The following is a 25,820-nucleotide window of genomic DNA, read 5'->3' as shown; positions in this document are numbered from 1 at the left end:
ACATTGGGCGGCGGGGGGAGGCGTGAACGTGAGGGGGCGGGGGCTTGTGTTGGGTGGGGCGGAGCTTGTGCTGGAGAGGTGGGGCTTGTGTGCATGGGGCGGCCTTTTGGGGGCGGGATGGGGCATGCGCTGGTAAGGGGGGCGGTGGCTGTAGCGATAGGGGGCGTGGCTTGTGTGGGAGGGGGCGTGCCTGGTGCTTGGAGGGCGGGGCCTGTGCTTGGGGACGGGGGCTGGTGTGGGGAGGGACGGGACTTGTGTGGGTGGGGCGGGGCTTGTGTGGGGTGGGGCGGGGCTTGTGTGGGGTGGGGCGGGGCTTGTGTGGGAGTGGGCGGTGCCTGAGTGGGAGAGCACGGTGCCTGAGTGGGAGGGTGGGGCTTGTGTGGGATGGGGCGGGGATTGTGTGGAATGGGGCGGGGCTTGTGTGGGATGGGGCGGGGCCTGAGTGGGAAAGGGCGGGGCTTGAGTGGGAGAGGGTGGGGCTTGAATGGGATAGGGCGGGGCTTGTGTGGGGCGGGGCGGGGCTTGTGTGGGGCGGGGCTTGTGTGGGGTGGGGCGGGGCTTGTGTGGGATGAGGCGGGGCTTTTGTGGGAGGGGACGGTACCTGAGTAGGAGAGGGCGGGGCTTGTGTGTGAGTGGGCTGTGCCTGTGTCGGATGGGGCGGGGCTTGTGTGGGAAGGGGCGGGGCTTGTGTGGGAAGGGGCGGGGTTTGTGTGGGAAGGGACATGGCTTGTATGGGAAGCGGCAGATATTGTGTTGGAAGGGGCGGGGCTTGTGTGGGAAGGGGCGGATATTGTGTTGGCAGGGGCGGTGCTTGTGTTGGTCGGGAGTGGGGCTTGCATGGGGGTGCAGGGCTTGTGTGGGGGTCAGAGGTTGTACTGGGAAGGGTGGGGTTTTATGTGATAGATGGCAGAGTCTCTGCTGGGAAGGGTTGATGACTGTGCTGGGAGTGGGGCCTGTGCTGGGAGTGGGGCCTGTGCTTGGTGGGAGTGGGGACTGTGCTGGGGGGTGCGGGGCCTGTGTTTGGTGGGAGTGGGGCCTGTGCTTGGTGGGAGTGGGGACTGTGCTGGGGGGTGCGGGGCCTGTGTTTGGTGGGAGTGGGGCCTGTGCTTGGTGGGAGTGGGGCCTGTGCTGGGGGGTGCAGGGCCTGTGCTGGGGGGTGCAGGGCCTGTGTTTGGTGGGAGTGGGGCCTGTGCTGGGGGGTGCAGGGCCTGTGTTTGGTGGGTGCGGGGTCTGTGCTGGGGGGTGCGGGGGCAGGATCTGTGCTGGGACGGGCGTGGTAATTACTGGGAGGGGTGGAGTCTGTGCTGGGAAAGATTGGAATCTGTGTTGGGCGGAGGCAGGGTCAGTTTGGGAGGGGGCAGTGTCTGTGCTGGGAGGAAGCGGGATCTGTGCTGAGAGGGGTTGGGGGCGTCTGTGCTGGGTAGTGATAGTGGGGGTCAATGCTGGGGGCGAGGGGATGTCTGTGCTGGAGGGGACAAGGTTTGTGTTGGGAGGTGTTGGATTCTGTGCTGGATGGGGGCACGACTTGTGCTATGAGCGGGCGGAGTCTGTGCTGGGAGTGGGCGGAGTCTGTGCTGGATGGGGTGGGGTTTGTGCTGGGATGGATGGGTGGGGCCAGTGCCAGGAGGTGGCAGAGACTGTGCTGGGAGGGAGCAGAGTCTGTGCTGGGAGTGGCAGGATCTGTGCTGGGAGGGAGCAGAGTCTGTGCTGGGAGTGGCAGGATCTGTGCTGGGAGGGAGCAGAGTCTGTGCTGGGAGTGGCAGGATCTGTGCTGGGAGGGAGCAGAGTTTGTGCTGGGAGTGGCAGGATCTGTGCTGGGAGGGAGCAGAGTCTGTGCTGGGAGTGGCAGGATCTGTGCTGGGAGGGAGCAGAGTCTGTGCTGGGAGTGGCAGGATCTGTGCTGGGAGGGAGCAGAGTCTGTGCTGGGAGTGGCAGGATCTGTGCTGGAAGGGAGCAGAGTCTGTGCTGGGAGTGGCAGGATCTGTGCTGGAAACCACGTGGATTGTGCTGGGAGGGGAGGGTTTGTGCTGACAGAAAGTGGAGTCTGTGCTGAAAGGGAGCAGGGTGTGGGCTGTGAATGGGCAGGGTCTGGGCTATGAGGGAGCGGGTACTGTGCTGGGCAGGGGCGAGGTCTGTGCTGTGAGGGGCAGGATCTGTGCTGGGAACGGGTGGAGTATGTGCTGGCTGAGGCAGAATCTGTGCTGGGAGAGGTGGATTCTGTGCTGGGTGGGGTGGGGTTTGTGGTGGGAAGGGCAGGGTCTGGGCTGTGAGGGGGCAGGGTCTGTGCTGGCATGGGTGGGGACAGCACTGGGAGGTGGCAGGGACTGTTCTGGGAGGGAGCAGAGTCTGTGCTGGGAACCACATGGTCTGTGCTGGGAGGGTTGGAGTTTGTGCTGGGAGGGGCAGGGCCTGTGCTGGGAGGGAGCAGAGTCTGTGCTGGGAGTGGCAGGATCTGTGCTGGGAACCACATGGTCTGTGCTGGGAGGGTTGGGGTTTGTGCTGGGAGGGACAGAGTCTGTGCTGGGAGGGGCAGGGTCTGTGCTGGCAGGCGTGGGATCTGTGCTGTGAGGGGGTGGGGTATGTGCTGGGAGGGGCAGAGTCTGTGCTGGGAGGGGCGGTGTTTGGGCAGGAAGGGGGTTTCATGAAGCTAATATATATAAAGTTATTGGAATATTTTTTTAAATTAGAGGTTTAGCCTGTGGGTTTAGTCTGTGTGTGTGTTAATTGGATTAAAGCCAGGTAGCCTGGGTGCCTCGATGTATAGTAGTTTTGAGATGTAAACAGGGTTGGAGGTACATTTGCACTTTGTTGAATAGAGCATTCAAGAGTGGGAGTGAAATCTTGACACTAGCTAGCAGACGCTAAGCAATATGTTTATATTGCTAATAAAATTGGTGCTATGAAAGGGGTTTTATTGTTAGAAGAGGTGGAGTTATACAATGAGAGTTTGCACTCAAAGAGAAAGGCTGGGTCTAACCTGAGAGGGTTTAGGGTGTGGAAGTCAGAGAGGCAATGGAAGATCAAAGCAGCTGTAAACCGACAACTGTCTGCAAAGGAACCAAATTGAAAGGAGCCTCATTTTGAATCTGTAAGGTGAAAATGCTTTGCCTGGTGTCTGGTTAAGCCGGTTACTGTTACCTCAGTGGAGATTAATTCAGGAATTTGTTAAAAGTTATGACGATAATAATTTGTAGCCATGTGTGTGTTTATTTTGTTGTAACTTGATAAAATGTCTCATTTAGCTCGATATAAAAACCTCTTGAGGATTGGTGGTCTTATTCCTGAATTTAGAGCCGCATCCCAAACGTACCAATTGAAAATCTAGGTTATGACAGTTGTTTAAAGTTTCCCTCTGGGTTTTTAAATAACTCAGCTTTTACCAACTGCTGCGTCATAACAGAGGGCAGGGTCTGTGCTGGGAGGGGCAGGGTCTGTGCTGGGAGGGGCAGGGTCTGTGCTGGGAGGGGCAGGGTCTGTGCTGGGAGTGGATCAGAACATTTCGTGAAATGGTTGGAGTGGGAGGCAGGAAAATGGGAGGAAAAATGTGGGGAGGGAGAATGAGAGAACGTATGGGGGACTGAGAGAATGAAAGAGGGGAGGAGGGGGTGAGGGAATGAAAGGGTGTGAGGGAATGAAAGGGTATGAGGGAATAAAAGGGGATGAGGGAATGAAAGAGGAGATGAGGGAATGAAAGAGGGGATGAGGGAATGAAAGGGGGGATGAGGAAATGAAAGGGTAAAGAGGGAATGAAAGAGGGGATGAGGGAATGAAAGAGGGGATGAGGAAATGAAACGGTAAAGAGGGAATGAAAGAGGGGATGAGGGAATGAAAGAGGGAATGAGGGAATGAAAGGGGGTAAAGAGGGAATGAAAGGGGGGATGAAAGGGGGTAAAGAGGGAATGAAAGGGGGTAAAGAGGGAATGAAAGGGGGTAAAGAGGGAATGAAAGGGGATAAAGAGGGAATGAGGGGATGAAAGGGGTAAAGAGGGGATGAAAGGGGGAATGAGGGGATGAAAGGGGGAATTAGGGAATTAAAGGGGAAATGAGGGAATTAAAGGGGAAATGAAGGAAGAAGGAGAAGTAATGGGGATTGGAGAAAGTGAGTAGAGGAGGTGGAATGGGGATGAGGTAGGATTGGGAAAATGAGGCTTTGATTAAGGAGGGGCTGAAGGTTCGAGGGGGGAATAGAGCGAGGGAGAGAGAGAAAGGAAAATATTTTAATTCCTGAACACAGGAGGAAAGTGATGTAAGGGAAGCTTTCTGTTAGCCTACACCCTCCTCTCAGAGAAGAAAATCAGATATCTTTAACAAAAGCCAACAAGAGGCACCTTTTAGTAAGGATAATGGAAACTGAACGCTAGAACTACTCAGCAAGTCTAACAGTGCAGCACACCTTCAATACTGACCCTCCGACAGTGCGGCGCTCCCTCAGTACTGACCCTCCGACAGTGCGGCGCTCCCTCAGCACTGACCCTCCGACAGTGCGGCACTCCCTCAGCACTGACCCTCCGACAGTGCGCCGTTCCCTCAGCACTGACCCTCCGACAGTGCGGCACTCCCTCAGCACTGACCCTCCCACAGTGCGGCGCTCCCTCAGCACTGACCCTCCGACAGTGCGGCGCTCCATCAGCACTGACCCTCCGATAGTGTGCCGCTCCCTCAGTACTGACCCTCAACAGAGGGCGGTAGTGAGAAGTGACTGAGAAGCACTCTGGGAGAAGTCAGCGCAGTCACCGCAACTCGGAAGGGGATCAAGGAGAAGGACTCCTGCCCTCAACAGGAGCAAGAGCATTCAACAGAGGGCAGTAGTGAGAAATGACTGAGAAGCAGTCTGGGAGAAGTCAGCGCAGTCACCGCAACTCAGAAGGTGACCCACTGTCAAAGGACGGAATAGCCCCAAACATTACATTGCTGTAGTATTTCCATCCCTCCCTTCTCCTCAAACCAAAAAAAAAAGAGAGAGAGAGGGAGAGGCAGCACATTCAAGAGTGCACCAGACCTGCGAGCGAAACTCTTCCGAAAGTGGATTTTAAAAAAAGCAGCTGATTGGTGAGTAAATCCTGGTGAGTTTTTTTTTCAATCTACTAAAGTAATCTATTGCTTAATACTGAGGTAGAAGATAAATTTTTTTTAAAGTATAGGGTAGTACTGTACAAGTATAATTAGTCAAGAAACAAGGTTCCTAGCTAACATAAATAAGGCCCCTGAGCTAGCGTATTTTTTTTAAGGGAGTCACTAGCTTAATCGAGAGGGACATCATGGCAGGAGAACTCAGACCCATGTTGTGCTCCTCCTACAGGATGTGGGAAATAAGGGACGCTTAGCGAGGTGGTCACACCGCAGGTGAAGATTACACAGGCAGAAAGGGAATGGGTGACCATCAGGAACAGTAAAAGACTCAGGAAGGTAGTGCAGGAGTCTCCTGTGGTCATCCCCCTCTCTAACAGATACACCGCTTTGGATACTGTTGGGGGGGGAATGGCCTCTCAGGGGAAAGCAGCCACAGCCAAGTTAGGAGATAAATTAAAATGCAGGACCTCAAATGTTGTAATCTCAGGATTACTCCCAGTTCCACGTGCTAGCGAGAGCAGGAATAAGAGGATAGACCAAATGAACACGTGGCTGGAGAGATGGTGTAGCCGGGAGGGGTTCAGATTCTTGAGGCACTGGGACCGGTTCTGGGGAAGGTGGGACCTGTACAAACCGGACGGGCTGCACCCAGGCAGAGCTGGGACCAGTGTCCTTGCGGGGGGCTTTTGCTAGCTCTGTTGGGGAGTATTTAAACTAGTGTGGCAGGGGGATGGGATCCCAGGAGTAGGGTCAGATAGGTCAGATTCAGATCACAAAAATGGAGGTAGAACGTTAGCTAGGGACGTTGTGATAGACATGGAGTTACAGGAGAAGCAAAGTTTAAAAAGTGCCCAGCAATGGAAATTGACGGGGTTAAACTATTTATACTTCAATGCAAGGAGTATTACAAACAAGGTAGATGAGTTAAGGGCACAGGTAGACACATGGCAGCAGGATGTCATTGCTATAATGGAGACCTGGCTAAAGGAGGGACAAAACTGGCAGCTAAATATCCCTGGTTAGAGTCTTCAGACACGATAGAGTAGGAGATAAAAAAGGAGGAGGGGTAGCACTAATGGTTAAAGAATCAATTCCAGTTGTGAGAAAGGATGATATACTAAATGGGTCAACAAACGAGGCTTTATGGATTGAGCTTAGAAATAAAAAACGGACAGTCACACTACTGGGAGTATACTACAGACCCCCAAATAGTGAAAGGGAGATAGAAGAACAAATATGTAGGCAAATTTCTGCTTGTAAGAACAAGTGGGCAATAATAGTAGGAGACTTCAACTATCCTAATATCAACTGGGATTCATACAATATAAGGAGCACTGAGGGAGAAAAATTCATGCAGTGTCTCCAGGAAATTTTTTCAACCAATTAGTGACAAACCAAACGAGAGGAGATGCAATTCTAGACCTAGTCTTGGGGAACGAAGAAGGGCAAGTGGGTGAAGTGACCATATCGGGGACAGTGATCACAATTCAGTTAGATTTAGCATTACCATGGAAAAGGACAGAGATAAGGCAGGAGTAAAAGTCTTGAACTGGGGGAAGGCAAATTTTGCAGAAATGAGAAGGGACTTGGCTGAGGTGGACTGGACAGCACTGCTGGAGGATAAAACAGTGGGAAGCACTAAAAAGCGAGATCCTTATTGTACAAAGTAGACATGTCCCCTACAAAAATAAGAATGGTATTGCCAAATCTAGACCCCCTGGTTGTCTAGAGGAATACAGGGGAAGACCAAACAGAAAAAGAAAGCTTACAATAGGCACAAACAACTAAGCACTGCAGATAGCCTAGACGAATATAGGAATTGCAGGGACGAAGTGAAAAAGGAAATAAGGAAATCAAAGAGAGGGCATGAGAAAAGATTAGCAAGTAAAGTTAAAGGTAACCCAAAGATGTTTTACCAATACATTAACGCTAAAAGGTTAGTTAAGGAAAAAGTGGGACCTATCAGAGATGAAGATGGAAACTTGTGTGTAGATGCAGAGGCTATGGGAAGGATTTTGAATGAATATTTTGTCTCCGTGTTTACAAAGGAAAGGGAGGTTGTAGATATAGTAGTCCAGGAGGAACACTGCGAGATATTGGACGGGATAGTCATAAAGAGAGAGGAAGTAAGTACTCGAAGGGTTGAAATCCTTGAAAGTCGACAAGTCACCAGGGTCAGATGGATTGTTCCTGAGGCTGCTGAAGGAAGTCAGGGAGGAGATAGCAGATGCTCGGAGGATGATTTTCCAAACTTCACTAGATACAGGGGAGGTACCGGAGGACTGGAGAAAGGCAAACGTAGTTCCATTGTTTAAAAAGGGATCAAAGGAAATGCCAAACAATTATAGGCCAGTTAGTCTTACATCGGTGGTGAGCAAATTAGTGGAATCAATCCTGAGAGATAGGATTAACTGTCATGTGGAAAGGCATGGACTAGTCAGGGTTGGTCAGCATGGATTTGTTAAAGGAAGGTCTTGCCTCACAAATTTGATTGAATTCTTTGAGGAAGTGACAAGAAGGGTTGATGAAGGTAGTGCAGTGGATGTTGTGTACATGGATTTTAGCAAGGCATTTGACAAGGTCCCACATGGCAGATTGGTCAGGAAAGTAAAAGCCCATGGGATTCAGGGTAATGTGGCAAACTGGATAAAAGGTTGGCTTTGTAAAAGGAAACAAAGGATAATGGTCGATGGATACCCTTGCGAATGGAAAGTTGTCTCAAGTGGTGTTCCACAGGGCTCGGTGTTGGGACCCTTGCTGTTTGTGTTAATACATTAACGATTTGGACGTGAACGTGGGGGGCATGATTGGGAAATTTGCAGATGACACAAAGATTGGCCGAGTAGTGGATAGTGTGGAGGATAGCCATAATCTCCAAAACGATATAGATGGGTTGGTGGAGTGGGCGGTAAAGTGGCAGATGGATTTTAACATAGAGAAGTGCGAGATCATACATTTAGGGAGGTCAAACAGTTACAGGAATTACACAATAAATGGGAATATACTAAGAGGGGTAGATGAAGTGAGAGATCTTGGCGTACAAGTAGCCAGGTCCCTGAAGGCAGCAGTTCAAGTAGACAAGGTTGTAAAGAAGGCATATGGAATGCTCTCCTTCATTGGCAGAGGTATAGAATATAAAAGTAAGGATATAATGTTGGAATTGTATAAAACACTGATGAGGCCACAACTGGTGTATTGTGTGCAGTTCTGGTCACCACATTACAGGAAGGACGTAATAGCTCTGGAGAGAGTGCAGAGGAGGTTTACAAGAATGTTGCCAGGGTTAGAAAAGTGTAGCTACGAGGAGAGATTGGATAGGTTAGGGTTATTTTCCTTAGAACAAAGAAGGCTGAGAGATGACTTGATTGAGGTGTACAAAATTATGAGGGGTGTAGATAGAGTGGACAGGATAAAATTGTTTCCCTTGGTGGAGAATTCTACAACTAGGGGACATAGATTTAAGATAAATGGCAGAAGGTGTAGGGGGGACATGAGGAAGAACTTTTTAAAGCAGAGGGTAGTGGGTGTCTGGAATTCGCTGCCCAAGTTGGTGGTAGAGACAGAAACTCTAAACTCTTTTAAAAAGTACCTGGATCTGCACCTCAAGTGCTATAAGCTGCAGGGCTATGGGCCGAGTGCAGGAAGGTGGGATTAGAAAGGGCACCTGGGTGTCCTCGGGCTGGCATGGACAAGATGGGCCGAATGGCCTCTTTCTGTGCTGTAACTTTTCTATGGTTCTATGAATGCGCACCGCTCCCTCAGTACTGACCCTCAGACAGTGCGGTGCTCTTTCAGTACTGACCCTCCGACAGTGCGGCACTCCCTCAGTACTGACCCTCCGACAATGCAGCACTCCCTCAGCACTGACCCTCCAACAGTGTGACGCTCCCTCAGTACTGACCTTCCGACAGTGCGGTGCTCCCTCAGTACTGACCTTCCGACAGTGCGGTGCTCCCTCAGTACTGACCCTCCGACAGTGCAGCACTCCCTCAGTACTGACCCTCCGACAGTGCAGCGCTCCCTCAGTACTGACCCTCCGACAGTGCGGTGCTCCCTCAGTACTGACCCTCCGACAGTGCGGAACTCCCTCAGTACTGACCCTCTGATAGTGTGGCGCTCCCTCAGTACTGACCCTCTGACAGTGCAGCACTCCCTCAGCACTGACCCTCTGACAGCGTGGCACTCCCTCAGCACTGACCCTCCGACAGTATAGCGCTCCCTCAGCACTGACCCTCTGACAGTGCGGCACTCCCTCAGTAATGACCTTCCGACAGTGCGGCACTCCCTCAGCACTGACCCTCCGACAGTGCGGCACTCCCTCAGCACTGACCCTCCGACAGTGCGGCACTCCCTCAGCACTGACCCTCCGACAGTGCGGCACTCCCTCAGCACTGACCCTCCGACAATATAGCGCTCCCTCAGCACTGACCCTCCGACAGTGTAGCGCCCCCTCAGTACTGACCCTCTGACAGTGTAGCGCTCCCTCAGCACTGACCCTCCGACAGTGCGGCACTCCCTCAGCACTGACCCTCCGACAGTGTAGCACTCCCTCAGCTTGCACCCCCAGGTTTTTATCCCGGGATTGGGACACAGCCTTTAGACTCGAGAGGCGAGGGTGAAATTGCGGTGCCAGTATGGACAATTGGCAGGTGCCCCAGCACTTCCTTGGCCCCTTTAAGAAAGAGTGAGAGGAGTCAGAAAGCTGAAAGGCCTTCCCCTTTAAAACCTCCTTAAAGGCACCGTGGAATTTGCGTCGGTTCAAAAACTGCCCTCTGTGATGTCCCCAGGTGAGCCGGAGGAGGGGGTGGGGCAGGGCGTCACACCTGTTTGTTTGTTTCCTTGTTTCGCCCTTCCGCTCATGAGAAAAAGCGGCGCGGGCGGGCGGCCAAACGTCTCCCCTCGTTGAAAAGGTGGGTCGGGCCGGTTTAATCCTGCGGTTAGCGGCCGACGCCCGCACCAGGAGCGGCAAAGATGGCGCAGGCTCTGTCAGAGGAGGAGTTCCAGCGGATGCAGGTAAACCCAAGGAGGGGGGGGAAAAAATATTGCGGCGGGGGGGGGGGGGGGGGAGATTGCAAGGCATTTCGACTCTGGTGGGCCTCACATTGACATTAGAAGGGGGAAAATCAGCCTGGAAATGTACCCCGGGCTCCCAGTCACCCAGGCTCTGGAGACTAGGCCCAGACTCAGACCCCGACCTCAGTTAGCGGCCCAGGCCGGGGGGAGGTCGCTGGGGGCCGGCTGCACTTTCTCATTGATTTCTGGAGACCCCATTTCCACCTTTTAAATGGTTGACATTTTAAAAAGAAAAGCAATTTAAAGTCTTATATTCCCCCCCTCTTCCCCTCCCCAGGAATGACCAGTAAGTTACTGGTCAACCTGCATCTTGCTTGTTTATAGACCTGATCTTATCAAGCGACACATTTTAACCTGTTATCAAGTGTAATTTGGACCCCAGAATTGATTCGATGGATTTTATTTTGTCGCTTGCCTCCCAATCAGGCAAAACAACGTTTGGTGTTAATTTATAACAATTTTACTCCTTGCTCTTCCTGGTGACCCACACCTTGGTGTACAAAATCTGCGAAGGATACGAAATTTCTTAGCGTTGTGAAGCCGGGAAGGGGGCTAGTTTGAAACTTCAAAAGGACGTAGACTGGTTGGCGGACGGGCGGTAGCTGAAGTTCAATGCGGTAAAGTGATTTGTTTTGGTAGGAAGAACACGGAGAGGCCATATAAAATAAAGAGTACCGTTCTAAAGGGGGTGCCGGAGCAGAGGGACCTGGGTGTATATGTGCATTAGTCATTGAAGGTTGCAGGACAAGTTGAAAGAGTGGCTAATAAAGCATACAATATTCTGGGCTTGCTTTATAGGGGCATAGAGTACAAGAGCAAGGAGGTTATGTTGAATTTGTACAAGACACTAGTTCGGCCTCAGCTGGAGTACTGCATCCAGTTCTGGGCACCACACTTTTAGAAGGACGTGAAGGCACTGGAGAGAGTGTGGGAATGATTCACGAGAATGGTTCCAGGGATGAGGAAGTTCAGTTCCGTGGATAGACTGGAGAAGTTGGGACTGTTCTCCTTTGGAGAAGAGAAGGTTGAGAGGAGATTTGATAAAGGTGCTCAAAATCGCGAGGGGTCTGGGACTGAGTGGGCAGGGAGAAACTGTTCCCACTGGCGGAAGGATCGAGAACCAGAGGGACACAGGTTTAAGGCGACTGGTAAAAGAAGCGACGGAGACGTGAGGAGAAACTTTTTCACGTAGCGAGTGGTTAGGATCTGGAATGCGCTGCCTGAGAGTGTGGGGGAGGCAGGGTCAATCGAGGCTTTTAAAAAGGGAACTGGATCGTTGTCTGAAAACAAATGTTCAGGGCTACAGGGAGAAGGCAGGAGAATGGCACTGGGTGAATTGTTCATCCGGAAAGCTGGCAGGGAAACAATGGACCAAGTGACCTCCTCCTGTGCTGTAACAATTCTGTGATTTCATTGAATTGCTCAGGAGGAGGCCATTCAGCCCATTGTGCCTGTGCTGGCCGTATGAAAAGAGCTGGTCGATTAATCCCAATCCCTCCCTGCTCTTTTCTCCCATCACTCTGCAAACGTTCCCCCACCAGAGTGACCGACTCTTATGAAATAAAATGAGGGACACTTCCACCATGACAGCGGGGCGGGGAGGGGGGTGAGCTTGGCAACATTACCACCTCTCCACTGGCTGCCTCTCAGCCTTGCGGTTCTGCTCAGATCTGAGACTCCCAGCGCCCAGTCTCCCACTGGTTGTTGTAGAAATATGGGACATAAGAATATGCAAAATAGGAGCAGGAGTAGACCATTCGGCCCGTCGAGCCTGCTCTGTCATTCAGCACGATCATGGCTGATCTTGGGCTTCAACTCCCACTTTCCCGCCCGCTCCCCATATCCCTCGATTCCCTGAGAGAGACCAAAAATCAGTCTATGCCGGCCTTAAATGTCTTCAACGATGGAGCATCCACAACCCTCTGGGGGGGAGAGAATTCCAAAGATTCACAACCCTCTGAGTGAAGAAATTTCTCCTCCTCTCAGTCCAAAATGATCGGCCCCCTTATCCTAAGACTGTGCCCCCCATCTCCCATCGTGTTTTAGATCCCCCTGAGCAGCGGAAACAATCTCTCAGGGCCCACCCTGTCAAACCCCTTCCGAAGCTTGTAGGACAAAAGGGGAAGGTGGGACAATCCCTTAAACTATGAGCCGGTTGGTCATCCTGACCCTCCACCCTTCAAGTATTTATCCAATTCCCTTTTTGAAAGGGTGAAAGATTAAACGGCGCAGAAAGCGCTGCTGATGAAGAGGCATCCTGTTTCACCAGACTTCCCAATTCTTGGCCCATAGGCCTTAGACCTCAAGTGCATATCCAAGTACTTCACAAATGCAGTGAGAGTTTCTGCCTTGGCCAGTCTCTTTCAGACAGTAAGTTCCAGAGCCCCACTATCCGCTGGATGAAAAAATGCTCCTCCCGCTACCAGTGACATTAAATCTGTGTTCCCCCTGATTACTGACCTCTCTGCCCAACAGGAACAGCCCCTCCATATCCACTCTATCCAGTCGCTTTTTATTCTTGGTTTCTGAGTGTCACTGGTTAGGCCAGCATGTGTTGCCCATCCCTAATTGCCCCTTGAGGAGGTGGGGGTGAGCCGCCTTTTTGAGCTGCTGCAGTCCCGTGTGGTGTAGGTACACCCACCGCGCTGTTAGGGAGGGAGTTCCAGGATTTTGACCCAGCGACAGTGAAGGAACGGCCGATATATTTCCAAGTCGGGATGGTGAGTGGCTCGGAGGGGAACTTGCAGGTGGTGGTGTTCCCCATGTGTCTGCTGCCCTCGTCCTTCTAGGTGGTAGTGGTCGTGGGTTTGGGCGGTGCTGCCGAAGGAGCCTTGGCGAGTTGCTGCAGTGCATCTTGTAGATGGTACACACACTGCTGCTACTGTGCGTCGGTGGTGGAGGGAGTGAATGTTTGTGGATGGGGTGCCAATCAAGCGGGGGCTGCTTTGTCCTGGACGGTGTCGAGCTTCTTGAGTGTTGTGGGAGCTGCACTCATCCAGGCAAGTGGAGGGTATTCCATCACACTCCTGACTTGTGCCTTGTAGATGGTGGACAGGCTTTGGGGAGTCAGGAAGTGAGTTACTCTCCGCAGGATTCCCAGCCTCTGACCTGCTCTTGTAGCCACAGTATTTATATGGTTGGTCCAGTTCAGTTTTTGGTCAATGGTAACCACCAGGATGTTGAGAGTGGGGGATTCAGCAATGGTAATGCCATTGAACGTCAAGGGGCGATGGTTGGATTCTCTCTTGTTGGAGATGGTCATTGCCTGGCACTTGTGTGGCATAAACGTTACTTGCCACTTGTCAGCCCAAGCCTGGATATTGTCCAGGTCTTGCCAGAATAAGGAGCGCTGCACTGTTGCTGTCTTTCGGGATGAGATGTTAAACCGAGGCCCTGTCTCTGCCTTCTGGGGCAGATCTAAACAGAGCAACGGTTGGGGGGGGTGGGGGGTGGAAGGACAGTGGGGATTCCCCCCCGGTGTCCTGGGGCCAATATTTATCCGTCAACCAACATCACTAAAAACAGATGATCTGGGTCATTCTCACATTGCTGTTTGTGGGAGCTTGCTGTGCACAAATTGGCTGCTGAGTTTCCTACACTACAACTGAGGGCAGACTTCAAAGAAACTCCTTAATTGGCGGTGAGCAGCTTTGGGAGGTCCTGAGGTGGTGAATGGGGCTGGAGAAATGCAAAGTTTTCTTTCTTTCTGAGCACGATGTTGGAATGAAGGTTAACCCGAATCTGTTTCTCTTCTGTCTCACTCCTTGAATCCACGTCCCAGGCTCAGCTACTGGAGCTGAGGACCCAGAACTACCAACTCTCGGATCAGCTTCGGAAACAGAGTGCAGGTGAGGAAACAAGCAGAAGGAAAGAGCATCAGCTAATGGAGGAAAGTTTGACGGGGACAGTGTCGAGGGAGCTTTACTCTGTATCTAACCCCGTGCTGTACCTGTCCTGGGAGTGTTTGATGGGGACAGTGTAGAGGGAGCTTTACTCTGTATCTAACCCCGTGCTGTACCTGTCCTTGGAGTGTTTGATGGGGACAGTGTAGAGGGAGATTTACTCTGTATCTAACCCCGTGCTGTACCCATCCTGGGAGTGTTTGATAGGGACGGTGTAGAGGGAGTTTTACTCTGTATCTAACCCCGTGCTGTACCTGTCCTTGGAGTGTTTGATGGGGACAGTGTAGAGCGAGCTTTACTCTGTATCTAACCCCGTGCTGTACCTATCCTGGGAGTGTTTGACGGGGACAGTGTAGAGGGAGCTTTACTCTGTATCTAACCCCGTGCTGTACCTGTCCTGGGAGTGTTTGATGGGGACAGTGTAGAGGGAGCTTTACTCTGTATCTAACCCCGTGCTGTACCTGTCCTGGGAGTGTTTGATGAGGACGGTGTAGAGGGAGCTTTACTCTGTATCTAACCCCGTGCTGTACCTGTCCTGGGAGTGTTTGATGGGGACAGTGTAGAGGGAGATTTACTCTGTATCTAACCCCGTGCTGTACCTATCCTGGGAGTGTTTGATGGGGACAATGTAGAGGGAGCTTTACTCTGTATCTAACCCCGTGCTGTACCTGTCCTGGGAGTGTTTGATGGGGACAGTGTAGAGGGAGCTTTACTCTGTATCTAACCTACTGGGATGGGGCCGGGGCGTTATGTGTGAGTTGGGTGTGGGACCCAGCCTGCCCTGGGGTAGTGGAAACCCTAACTCAGTGTTAACCTGCCTCTCTCCTCACTTCCCAGAATTGAATTCTCTGCGGCAGAAGTCTACCAATGTGGAGAAGGACTTGGCAAAGGCGCAGAAGGTAGGGACCCGCCCGGTGTGACATCCCACCTACCCCCATACACCAGCTCGGCGACACGGGGGGGCATTTGGTGATTGTGGGGCGAGGGAGGGTGCAGAGTCAGTCATGTCGTATTGTACATAAAGATTCAGAGACACCGGGGAGGATTCACAAGAACGATCCCAGAAGGGAGAGGTTATAACTATCGGGAAAGATTGAACAGGCCGGGGCTCTTTCCTCTAGAAAAGAGGAGGCTGAGGCGGGGGGGTGACCTGATCGAGCTCTTTAAAATGACGGAGGGGGTTTCGATAGGGTCGACGTAGAGAAGATGTTTCCACTTGTTGGGGGGAGAGACCAGAACTGGGGGTGCCATCAATATAAGACAGTCCCTAATAAATCCAATCGGGTTGGGGGGGAATTCAGGAGAAACTTCATTACCAGAGAGTGGGGAGAATGTGGAACTCGCTCCCACAGGGAATAAAATGGCAAATATGCTGGAAACGCTCAGCAGGTCGGGCAGCATCTGCGGAGAGAGGGAAGCAGCTCTGAAGGAGGGTCATACGGACTCGAAACGTTAACTCTGTTTCTCTCTCCGCGGATGCTGCTGGACCCGCTGAGTCTTTCTCCAGCGTTTTCTGTTTTCAGACACGGCTCATGGTCCAGCTCAATGACCTCTCGTCCCGGAAGGTTCCAGCATTTCTTTTTTTTTTTTGCCGCTGCTGTTCTGCAGTGTTTGGACTGCTAGCGTGTGGAGTGAGTTGGGGGTGACTAATCCAGGTGCAGTTACAGGGGAAGCTGGATAAACACACGAGGGAAGAAAGGAAGACAGAACCCGATGGATTTACTGATGACGTCCGTGGATGTGGGGGTAGCGCAGCAGGGAAATGGCGCTGGGGTAGACGATCAGCCGTGATCCAATGGGATGGCAGAGCAGGCTCGAGGGGGGCCGAATGGCCTCCTCCCGCTCCTGTGCGCCTACAATGTGGGGCGGGGGTGGGCGCTGGCGAAGAGGGAGTCGAGGGGAGGCACGCGTGGAGCAGAAACACCAGCACAGAGCAGATGGGCCGAATGGTCTATTTCGGTGCTGGAGCATTCTGTATAATCTGGAGTTTCATGCTGAAAAACTATCATTTTTTCCTCTTCGCTTCCCTCAGGCTGTAACGAAAAGCAAGAAGGCCCAGGTAACAATTCACTGAGTTTCCCTCTCCTCTCTGTGACCATCAAACTGGGCCCCTTTGCCTTGTATCTCGTGATTTCCTCCCCGTGTCTGCGTCTGTTCACTTCTGGTTGTTTATTTACCTAGCTCTACGTTCGTGTGTGTGCGCGCGTGTGTGTCCATCTGTAGCTTTACGTATTCTAGCCCTGCGTTTTTACATCTCGGCACGTTCTGTATATTTGCTCACCGAAGATTGGGTGTTTGTACCTGGATCTGCTTGATCAGCAGCCCCCGTCCGCCACCTTCAACATTCACTTCCCCCCCACCACCACCGACGCACAGGGGCAGCAGTGTGTGTACCATCTACAAGATGCACTGCAGCAACTCGCCAAGGCTGCTTCGACAGCGCCGCCCAAACCCACGACCTCTACCACCTAGAAGGACAAGGGCAGCAGACACATGGGGAACACCACCACCTGCAAGTTCCCCCTCCGAGCCCCACTCACCATCCCGACTTGGAAATATATCGGCCGTTCCTTCGCTGTCGCTGGGTCAAAATCCTGGAACTCACTCCCTAACAGCACGGTGGGTGTACCTACACCACATGGGACTGCAGCGGCTCAAGAAGGCGGCTCACCCCCACCTTCTCCAGGCGGCAATTAGGGATGGGCAGTAAATGCTGGGCCCAGCCAGCGACGCCCACATCCCATGAATGAATTTTGAAAGATGTCGCTCCTCTTATCGGTCGCTGCTGCGTTTGGGAGGGGCCTCGGGGGGGTCTGGGTTTGTGTGTGCCCGTATTCGGTGCCCAAATCATCAAAGGTGTTGTGTCCGGCATGCGTACATACGTGCTTTATTGTTTTGCTCTCAATGCAGGAAGTAGATGCCCTCCTGAGCGAGAATGAGATGCTTCAGAGTAAACTGCACAGCCAAGAGGATGACTTCCGCTTACAGAACACCACACTCATGCAGGAGCTCTCCAAGGTAGGGGGCTTTGTTCCTCATTCCCCGCACCCCCCCCCAACCCCTCCTGGGTCACAGCTGGAGCTCAGCTCCTCCACTCTATAACGACCCCTTCACCCGTCGGCAGACTGGTTAATAGCCGGGGATGAGAGAGAGCTGTCGCCGCAAGGAGGGATCAAGAGCCAGCCGACCTTCCCTGGAGTGTTGAAGAGCGAGGGGTGATCTCGTTGAAACCCGTAAAGTTCTGAGAGGGTCTGACGGGGTCGATGCTGAGAGGCTGGCTCCCTGCCCCAGGCTGGAGAGCCTAGAACACATCTGGGAGCCTCACGGTCTCCGGATAAGGGGGGGGGGTGGCCATTTTGGACTGAGACGAGAATTTTCTTCACTCCCGAGGGTTGTGAATCTTTGGAATTCCCGACCCCAGAGGGCGCTCAGTCGTCGAGTGTATTCAAGTCAAAGGTAGATGGATTTTTGGACGCTAACTCCACTTTCCTGCGCTATCCCTGTATCCCTTGATTCTGTTAATTGAACGGCGGAGCAGATGTGAAGGGCTGAATGGCCTCCTTCCGCTTCTGTTTCCTACGTTATTGTGGAGCTGCTCTTCCTCGGGATCGAGGGTGACTCGCTTCCGCTCCGGTTCTGAAATAGCCGATAAGTCCAGCGCGCGACCCGCAGACTCTGTCTCGCGCAGGGCAGGCGGTGCTCGGAGGGATCGGGCGGGCGGGCGAGGTGTCGGGAGGTTTGTGTGCTCTCTCTGATACCCTGAATTGAGCTCTGCGTGCTCCTGACAAAGTCTCTCCGTGTTCGGTGCCTTCCCGAGTAAACCTCCTCCATTTCGGTGGGTCACGAGCCAGCGACTCCTGGGGGGGGGGGGTGTGGCTTTGGGGAGAGGCGGGTTTGAGGGGTTCGGGGAGAGGCGGGTTTGAGGGGGCGGGTTTGGGGAGAGGCGGGTTTGAGGGGGCAGGTTTGGGGGGAGTGGGTTTGAGGGGGTGGGTGGTATAGGTAGGGGGTTGGTTGGGGAATGGGCGGGTAAGTGTGGACATTTTGGGACGTAGGGCCAGATTTTCGTTACTGAGGTGGGGGTAGCTCAAATCGGGAAATTTCCCAACTTTCTGGGCCCACATCCACGAGTCACGTAATTTCCACTCCCAGCTGTTTCAGAAGCAGTCAGGCATTTTAAACTGTCAAAACTGTGAACTCCGAACCCCTTGCTGAGAGCGTTGTCGTTTTTGAAACTAAGCCAAGCATTCATAACGACAGGATCGCCCTTGGGGAAATGCCAGCAAAGAACGCCACTGAAACTGCACGACCAAATTCTGCTGTTTAGTTTCTGACCTGCATCAGATGGCCTGTGAATCAAAGCAGTCCAGCAGAGGGTGTTTTTTTTTAAACTATTAGCGACATCTGCGATCTGGCTTTTTTTTTAAAGTTTAAAGAGCGGGCAGTGGGTGTGTTAGAAAAAACTTCAGATCATGACATCCTACAGATCTTATCTGCCCTTCAAAAGCGTTTACACCTACTCCATCATTTCCTGTGGAGTAAGGCCCTTGGACCAGCCAAGTTTGGGTCTCCTGCTGTATGAATTAGGCCCCCTTCCCCCACCCATATCCATGTCCCGCCCAACATCTTTAAAGGTTTATGGAGTCGTCCATATTCGGTGTAAACCCATCCCGCAAACCCACTTTGTTCTGGACCCCTCCCCACACCCACCCCCTCCACTGGAGCTCTCCATGGCTCTGAAGTGTTCAGCACTCCTGACGCGGGAGCTGCTATTGGCCCTGGTGGCGCCCTGGGTGGGGAGCTGTCCGCGGTGCTGAAGGAACGGTGACCTTGCCATTGGGGCTGGGTCATGGGGCTGAAGGCAAATCCCCCGCTTGTCCTGCCTCGAAAGGATTCCTCACTTTGTACCTGACCCTGTGTCTCCCCCACTTCAGCTCTGCTCACAGATCGAAGAGCTCGAGGCGGAGAATAAACGGATTAAAGACGGGGCCCCTGTGTCTGACACCGTGTCACAGTCCAGTCCGGTCGATGGGGAACTACTGAGACTACAGGCGGAGAATACAGCACTGCAGAAAAACGTGGCAGGTAATTCCCCAACACACGCTATCTTAGAACCGGCTGCCAAATGTTTTACACCTTGCTGGTGTGTGTTTACCCTGTATCTAACCCCGTGCTGTACCTGTCCTGGGAGTGTTTGATGGGGACAGTGTAGAGGGAGCTTTACTCTGTATCTAACCCCGTGCTGTACCTGTCCTGGGAGTGTTTGATGGGGACGGTGTAGAGGGAGCTTTACTCTGTATCTAACCCCATGCTGTACCTGCCCTGGGAGTGTTTGATGGGGACGGTGTAGAGGGAGCTTTACTCTGTGCCCGACCCCTGTGCTGTGCCCGACCCCTGTGCTGTGCCCGACCCCTGTGCTGTGCCCGACCCCTGTGCTGTGCCCGACCCCTGTGTTGTGCCCGTTCTGGGAGTGTTTGATGGGGATAGTCGCTGGCCTAAATTGGAAACGTGAGATTAGTTGGGTCTGAGTGTGTGATAAACTCTGTTGTTTGCTCGCAGCTCTGCAGCAACGCTATGAGAAAGAGATCCTCTCCCTTCGCCAGAGCGAAGAGAAGGATGCCAATGTGCAAGAAGTGGACATCACAGATGGGCTGGTGCCTAACCCGGAGAAGCAACAGGAAGCAGAGGAGGGGACTGAGAAAGGGGCACAGGAACTGAGCAAAACCCTGCTGGAGAAATTGGAGCAGGTAAGATACCAATTCGAAAAGTCACATCGGCACAATGGTGCTTTTGAGTGAGTTTTACTCTGTATCTAACCCCGTGCTGTGCCTGTCCTGGGAGTGTTTGATGGGGACAGTATAGAGGGAGCTTTACTCTGTATCTAACCCCGTGCTGTACCTGTCCTGGGAGTGTTTGATGGGGACGGTGTAGAGGGAGCTTTACTCTGTATCTAACCCCGTGCTGTACCTGTCCTGGGAGTGTTTGATGGAGACGGTGTAGAGGGAGCTTTACTCTGTATCTAACCCCGTGCTGTACCTGTCCTGGGAGTGTTTGATGGGGACGGTGTAGAGGGAGCTTGACTCTGTATCTAACCCCGTGCTGTACCTGTCCTGGGAGTGTTTGATGGGGACGGTGTAGAGGGAGCTTTACTCTGTATCTAACCCCGTGCTGTACCTGTCCTGGGAGTGTTTGATGGGGACAGTGTAGAGGGAGCTTTACTCTGTATCTAACCCCATGCTGTACCTGTCCTGGGAGTGTTTGATGGGGACGGTGTAGAGGGAGCTTTACTCTGTATCTAACCCCGTGCTGTACCTGTCCTGGGAGTGTTTGATGGGGACAGTGTAGAGGGAGCTTTACTCTGTATCTAACACCGTGCTGTACCTGTCCTGGGAGTGTTTGATGGGGACAGTGTAGAGGGAGCTTTACTCTGTATCTAACCCCGTGCTGTACCTGTCCTGGGAGTGTTTGCTGGGGACGTTGGAACCTGAAACCGGACGTGCCCCATTTCTTCGTCCTGATAGCCCCCACACCTCGATGAAGATGGAAGTTTAGTTTCCAGTGGCTGTGCTACTTGCTGTGTTCCTCCTGGGGAAACACTGGGCAGGTTTTGTGAGCCCTGGAGCTCCCGCTGGGCGATGGGACCGAGCGCGCTTTCTGCTCTCTGCTCTAAACCGGCGTGCTGACTGTGTCCGTTCCTCTCTCAGGCAGAGTCCAAGTGTGCCAAGCTGGAACAGAAGCTGAAGGAACTTAATGGTAAGTGTTGGGGGGGCGGGGGTTGTGGCTCGTGGAGGGGAGGTGGGTTGGCCGTCTGCAGGGAGCAGCTGCTGCTCGACAGGGATTTTGGGGAGAAGTGGGGCTGGGCCCAAACAGCCTCGGCGGACAGCTCTCCGCGGCTGTGGCTGCTGTTTCTGCTGCTCTAGGGGGAGCCGGTGGTGCAGTGATTACCTCCCTGGACCAGTAATCCCGAGGCCCAGGCTCATACCCTGGGGATGCGGGTTCAAACCCCACCCCGGCTGCTGGTGGGATTTAAACTCAACTAATAAAACCTGGAATTGGAAGCCAGTCTTGGTAAGGGCGACCGTGAAACTATCTTCGATTGTCGTTAAAAAAAAACCCCATCTGGTTCCCTAATGCCCCTTTAGGGAGGGAAATCTGCCGTCCTTACCCGGTCTGGCCTACACGTGACTCCCCAGACCCCGCAGCCACGGGGTTGACTCTTTACCGCCCCCTCTGAAGTAGCCCTTAGTGAGACACTCAGTTCAAGGGGGCAATTAGGGTTGGGCAACAATTGCCAGCAACGCCCACATCCACATGAAAGAATTTTTGTTAATAACCTCGGTCTGCCTCTCTCACCCGGTGCTGCCAAGAGCTGGCAGAGGAGGGCAGCGGCGCGCCATGCCTTCAGCGAGTGGCCCATCGAGTGGCCGGCCCTCGGCCTCTACCCGGTTGATCCCTGGGAAGTGATGGGAGCCCGCACCGAGACATAGGCTTCCGTAGTTTGCAGTTTTCACGGCGGGCAGTTCTTGTGGGGGGGAAGGGTGGTGCGTAGAGGTGGGGGGAAGCGCGTGCTCGTGCCCCTGGATAAAACCCATATTTCCGTCAAACCTCTTTAGACCTGGAGCTGAAGTGGGAGATGGAACGCGAGGAGAAAAGGCTGTTGAAGGAGCAGATTCAAGCGCTGGAGGTGAGATGCTGCAGAAAGGACTCGCAAACCCCGATGCCCTCCACCACCTCAGGACCTCCAAAAGCCAGTCAACTGCTTAGGGAGTGTGCTCCCTGCTGTAATGTAGGAAACGCAGCAGCCAATTTGCGCACAGCAAGCTCCCACAGGCAGCAATGACCCAGATCACCTGTTTTTAGTGATGTTGGTTATGGGATGAACATCGGCCCGGTACACCCGGGAGAACCCCACCACCTCCGCCCACCACCACCACCCCAACCCCTGCTGTTCTTCCAATGATGGCCGTGGTGTTTTTTGTTTTACACCCAACTGAGAGGGCAGACGGGACCCGGATTTAACATCTCTTCAAAAAGACTGCAGCTCGGGCAGAGTGGTGCTCCCTCGACCCTGAACCTAGGGCAGGGCAGCGCTCCCTCGACCCTAGCCCTCGGGCAGGCACCCAACGCTTTCAGTGCATTTCCGTTTGTGTTTTCCCTCCCCATGTCAACCAGATCACACGGGCATGTCTCCGAGCTAAGGTGTTTACCACGATGTCTTCACCACACCCCCCACCCCACCAACCCCTTTCCAGAACAGTCTGTTTCACCTTCAATTTAAGGGGACGCTTTAAATCTGAAGCCCAGCATTCTTGACAAAATTAACAATTGACCCGTCGCCAATTAGCGTTTGGGGGAAGAGAGTTCCAAACTCCGACCACCCTTTGTGTGTAGAAGTCGTTCCTCATTTCACTCCTGAAAGGTCTGCCTCTCAGCTTTAGACTCGGCCCCCTCACCCCAGACTCCCCCAACCAGCGGAAATAGGGTCAATAGAGAGAAACTATCATTTTCCCCCATGTATCCTGAAAACTCAATTAAATCACCCCTTGACCTTCTAAACTCTGGGGAACGCAATGTGAATTTTCTCCTTGGGGAGTCCAGGCATGGTTCTGGCAAATCCGCACTGCACTCGCTCTCCCAAGGTCACTTTACCCTTCCCAAGGTACGGTGCCCAAGAACTTGCACCAGCTGAGCTGCCATCTGGAACTCGTGCTAATGGTGTTCATCGCGGGCAGTCAGAGGGTTAGTGAAGAACTGAGCAGGTTGACGTGAGTTTGGAGTGACGTGGAGGTGTGAGGAGGGCGAGAGGGTCACACCCCGGCCTGGGGAGAGGCAGTGATCAGCCCCTGCAGGCACTGAGCAGACCCTGGTATTGATATTCTTTCTTTTCTCTCTCCCCCCACCACCACCACCCACCCCTCTTTGACAGACCTCGAAACAAAACGAGCAGAATAAACTGCAGGAGGAGATCAGTAAGGTAGAGTGCCAGCTTTGACTGATGTGTTTCTTGTGCTCCCTCTCCTCCCCTCGGGGGAACTGCGTGCGATTCTAGGACTGGTAGCCTGGGCGTGCCATGCTGCCTGTTGGCAATAAACAGGGCGCTGATGCCGCCCATTACAGAGTTAGAGACTCGTGTGAGGAGTGTGGGCCGACCTCGCTAAACTCCCTCCACCACGCGAGGGGCAGGTCTGTCCTCTTGCTCTCTGTCTCCCAAACCTGCCCCCACTTCCCCATCTTACCCCCTCTAACTCTCCCTCCCTCCCTCCCCCTCTGACTCTCCCTCCCTCCCCCTCGGACTCTCCCTCCCTCCCCCTCTGACTCTCCCTCCCTCCCTCCCCCTCTAACTCTCCCTCCCTCCCTCCCCCTCTGACTCTCCCTCCCTCCCCCTCTGACTCTCCCTCCCTCCCCCTCTGACTCTCCCTCCCTCCCCCTCTGACTCTCCCTCCCTCCCCCTCTGACTCTCCCTCCCTCCCCCTCTGACTCTCCCTCCCTCCCCCTCTGACTCTCCCTCCCCCCTCCCCCTCTGACTCTCCCTCCCTCCCTCCCCCTCTGACTCTCCCTCCCTCCCCCTCTGACTCTCCCTCCCTCCCTCCCCCTCTGACTCTCCCTCCCTCCCCCTCTGACTCTCCCTCCCTCCCCCTCTGACTCTCCCTCCCTCCCCCTCTGACTCTCCCTCCCTCCCCCTCTAACTCTCCCTCCCTCCCTCCCCCTCTAACTCTCCCTCCCGCCCCCTCTAACTCTCCCTCCCTCCCCCTCTAACTCTCCCTCCCTCCCCCTCGGACTCTCCCTCCCTCCCCCTCTGACTCTCCCTCCCTCCCCCTCTGACTCTCCCTCCCTCCCCCTCTGACTCTCCCTCCCTCCCCCTCTGACTCTCCCTCCCTCCCCCTCTGACTCTCCCTCCCTCCCCCTCTGACTCTCCCTCCCGCCCCCTCGGACTCTCCCTCCCGCCCCCTCGAACTCTCCCTCCCGCCCCCTCGAACTCTCCCTCCCGCCCCCTCGAACTCTGCCTCCCGCCCCCTCGAACTCTCCCTCCCGACCCCTCGAACTCTCCCTCCCGCCCCCTCGAACTCTCCCTCCCGCCCCCTCGAACTCTCCCTCCCTCCCCCTCGAACTCTCCCTCCCTCCCCCTCGAACTCTCCCTCCCTCCCCCTCGAACTCTCCCTCCCTCCCCCTCGAACTCTCCCTCCCTCCCCCTCGAACTCTCCCTCCCTCCCCCTCGAACTCTCCCTCCCTCCCCCTCGAACTCTCCCTCCCTCCCCCTCGAACTCTCCCTCCCTCCCCCTCGAACTCTCCCTCCCTCCCCCTCCCCCCCCAACTCTCTCTCTCTCTCTCTCTCCTCAGCCCATCTCCAACTCTCTCTCTCTCTCTCTCTCTCTCCTCAGCCCATCTCCAACTCTCTCTCTCTCTCTCTCTCTCTCTCTCTCCTCAGCCCATCTCCAACTCTCTCTCTCTCTCTCTCTCTCTCTCTCCTCAGCCCATCTCCAACTCTCTCTCTCTCTCTCTCTCTCTCTCTCCTCAGCCCATCTCCAACTCTCTCTCTCTCTCTCTCTCTCTCTCCTCAGCCCATCTCCAACTCTCTCTCTCTCTCTCTCTCTCCTCAGCCCATCTCCAACTCTCTCTCTCTCTCTCTCTCTCTCCTCAGCCCATCTCCAACTCTCTCTCTCTCTCTCTCTCTCTCTCCTTAGCCCATCTCCAACTCTCTCTCTCTCTCTCTCTCTCTCTCTCCTCAGCCCATCTCCAACTCTCTCTCTCTCTCTCTCTCTCTCTCTCTCCTCAGCCCATCTCCAACTCTCTCTCTCTCTCTCTCTCTCTCTCCTCAGCCCATCTCCAACTCTCTCTCTCTCTCTCTCTCTCTCTCTCCTCAGCCCATCTCCAACTCTCTCTCTCTCTCTCTCTCTCTCCTCAGCCCATCTCCAACTCTCTCTCTCTCTCTCTCTCTCTCTCTCCTCAGCCCATCTCCAACTCTCTCTCTCTCTCTCTCTTCAGCCCATCTCCAACTCTCTCTCTCTCTCTCTCTCTCTCCTCAGCCCATCTCCAACTCTCTCTCTCTCTCTCTCCTCAGCCCATCTCCAACTCTCTCTCTCTCTCTCTCTCTCTCCTCAGCCCATCTCCAACTCTCTCTCTCTCTCTCTCTCCTCAGCCCATCTCCAACTCTCTGCCTGTCTCACATTTCTACTCTTTAGCTCTGAAGGAGAGTCATACAGACTCAAAACGTTAACTCCATTTCTCTCTCCAAGATGCTGCCCGACCTGCTGAGTTTTTCCAGCATTTTCTGCTTTTATTTCAGATTTCCTGCACCTACAGTATTTTGCTTTTACCTGCCTGTCTCCCTCTTCTCCCACCCCTCCACATCCCCTCACAACGCGCTCTGGCTGTCTCCCTTTCCCCCTCTGCTCTCCCCCACCGCTCTCTGTCTCTCCGCCCACTCTCCCCCACCGCTCTGTCTCTCCTCCCTCTCCCCCCACCGCTCTCTGTCTCTCCTCCCTCTCCCCCCACCGCTCTCTGTCTCTCCTCCCTCTCTCCCCCACCGCTCTGTCTCTCCTCTCTCCTCCACCGCTCTCTGTCTCTCCTCCCTCTCCCCCCCACCGCTCTCTGTCTCTCCTCCCTCTCCCCCCCCACCGCTCTCTGTCTCTCCTCCCGCTCTCCCCCACCGCTCTCTGTCTCTCCTCCCTCCCCCCACCGCTCTCTGTCTCTCCCTCTCCCCCCCACCGCTCTCTGTCTCTCCTCCCTCTCTCCCCCACCGCTCTCTGTCTCTCCTCCCTCTCTCCCCCCACCGCTCTC

The 25,820-nt window shown here is 53.9% G+C and overlaps 1 protein-coding gene across 1 annotated transcript; it reads left to right on the top strand.

Annotated features, from left to right (window-relative positions):
* Positions 1–9,960: 9,960 nt before the first annotated feature.
* Positions 9,961–23,034, top strand: LOC144672893 (GRIP1-associated protein 1-like). Its single transcript, XM_078534894.1, has 10 exons — positions 9,961–10,083; positions 13,925–13,991; positions 14,883–14,944; positions 16,078–16,104; positions 16,956–17,063; positions 18,977–19,127; positions 19,602–19,789; positions 20,747–20,795; positions 21,656–21,726; positions 22,969–23,034. The coding sequence occupies exons 1-10, from the start codon at positions 10,042–10,044 to the stop codon at positions 23,032–23,034; spliced, it is 831 nt and encodes a 276-aa protein (XP_078391020.1). The 5' UTR covers positions 9,961–10,041.
* Positions 23,035–25,820: the final 2,786 nt, after the last annotated feature.

Source organism: Cetorhinus maximus, unplaced genomic scaffold, assembly GCF_964194155.1.
Source record: "Cetorhinus maximus unplaced genomic scaffold, sCetMax3.hap1.1 HAP1_SCAFFOLD_138, whole genome shotgun sequence".
In the NCBI taxonomy this organism is placed as follows: Eukaryota; Metazoa; Chordata; class Chondrichthyes; order Lamniformes; family Cetorhinidae; genus Cetorhinus; species Cetorhinus maximus.
Note: the sequence above shows the minus strand (reverse complement) of the source record. Positions and strands in the feature narration are given on the sequence as shown.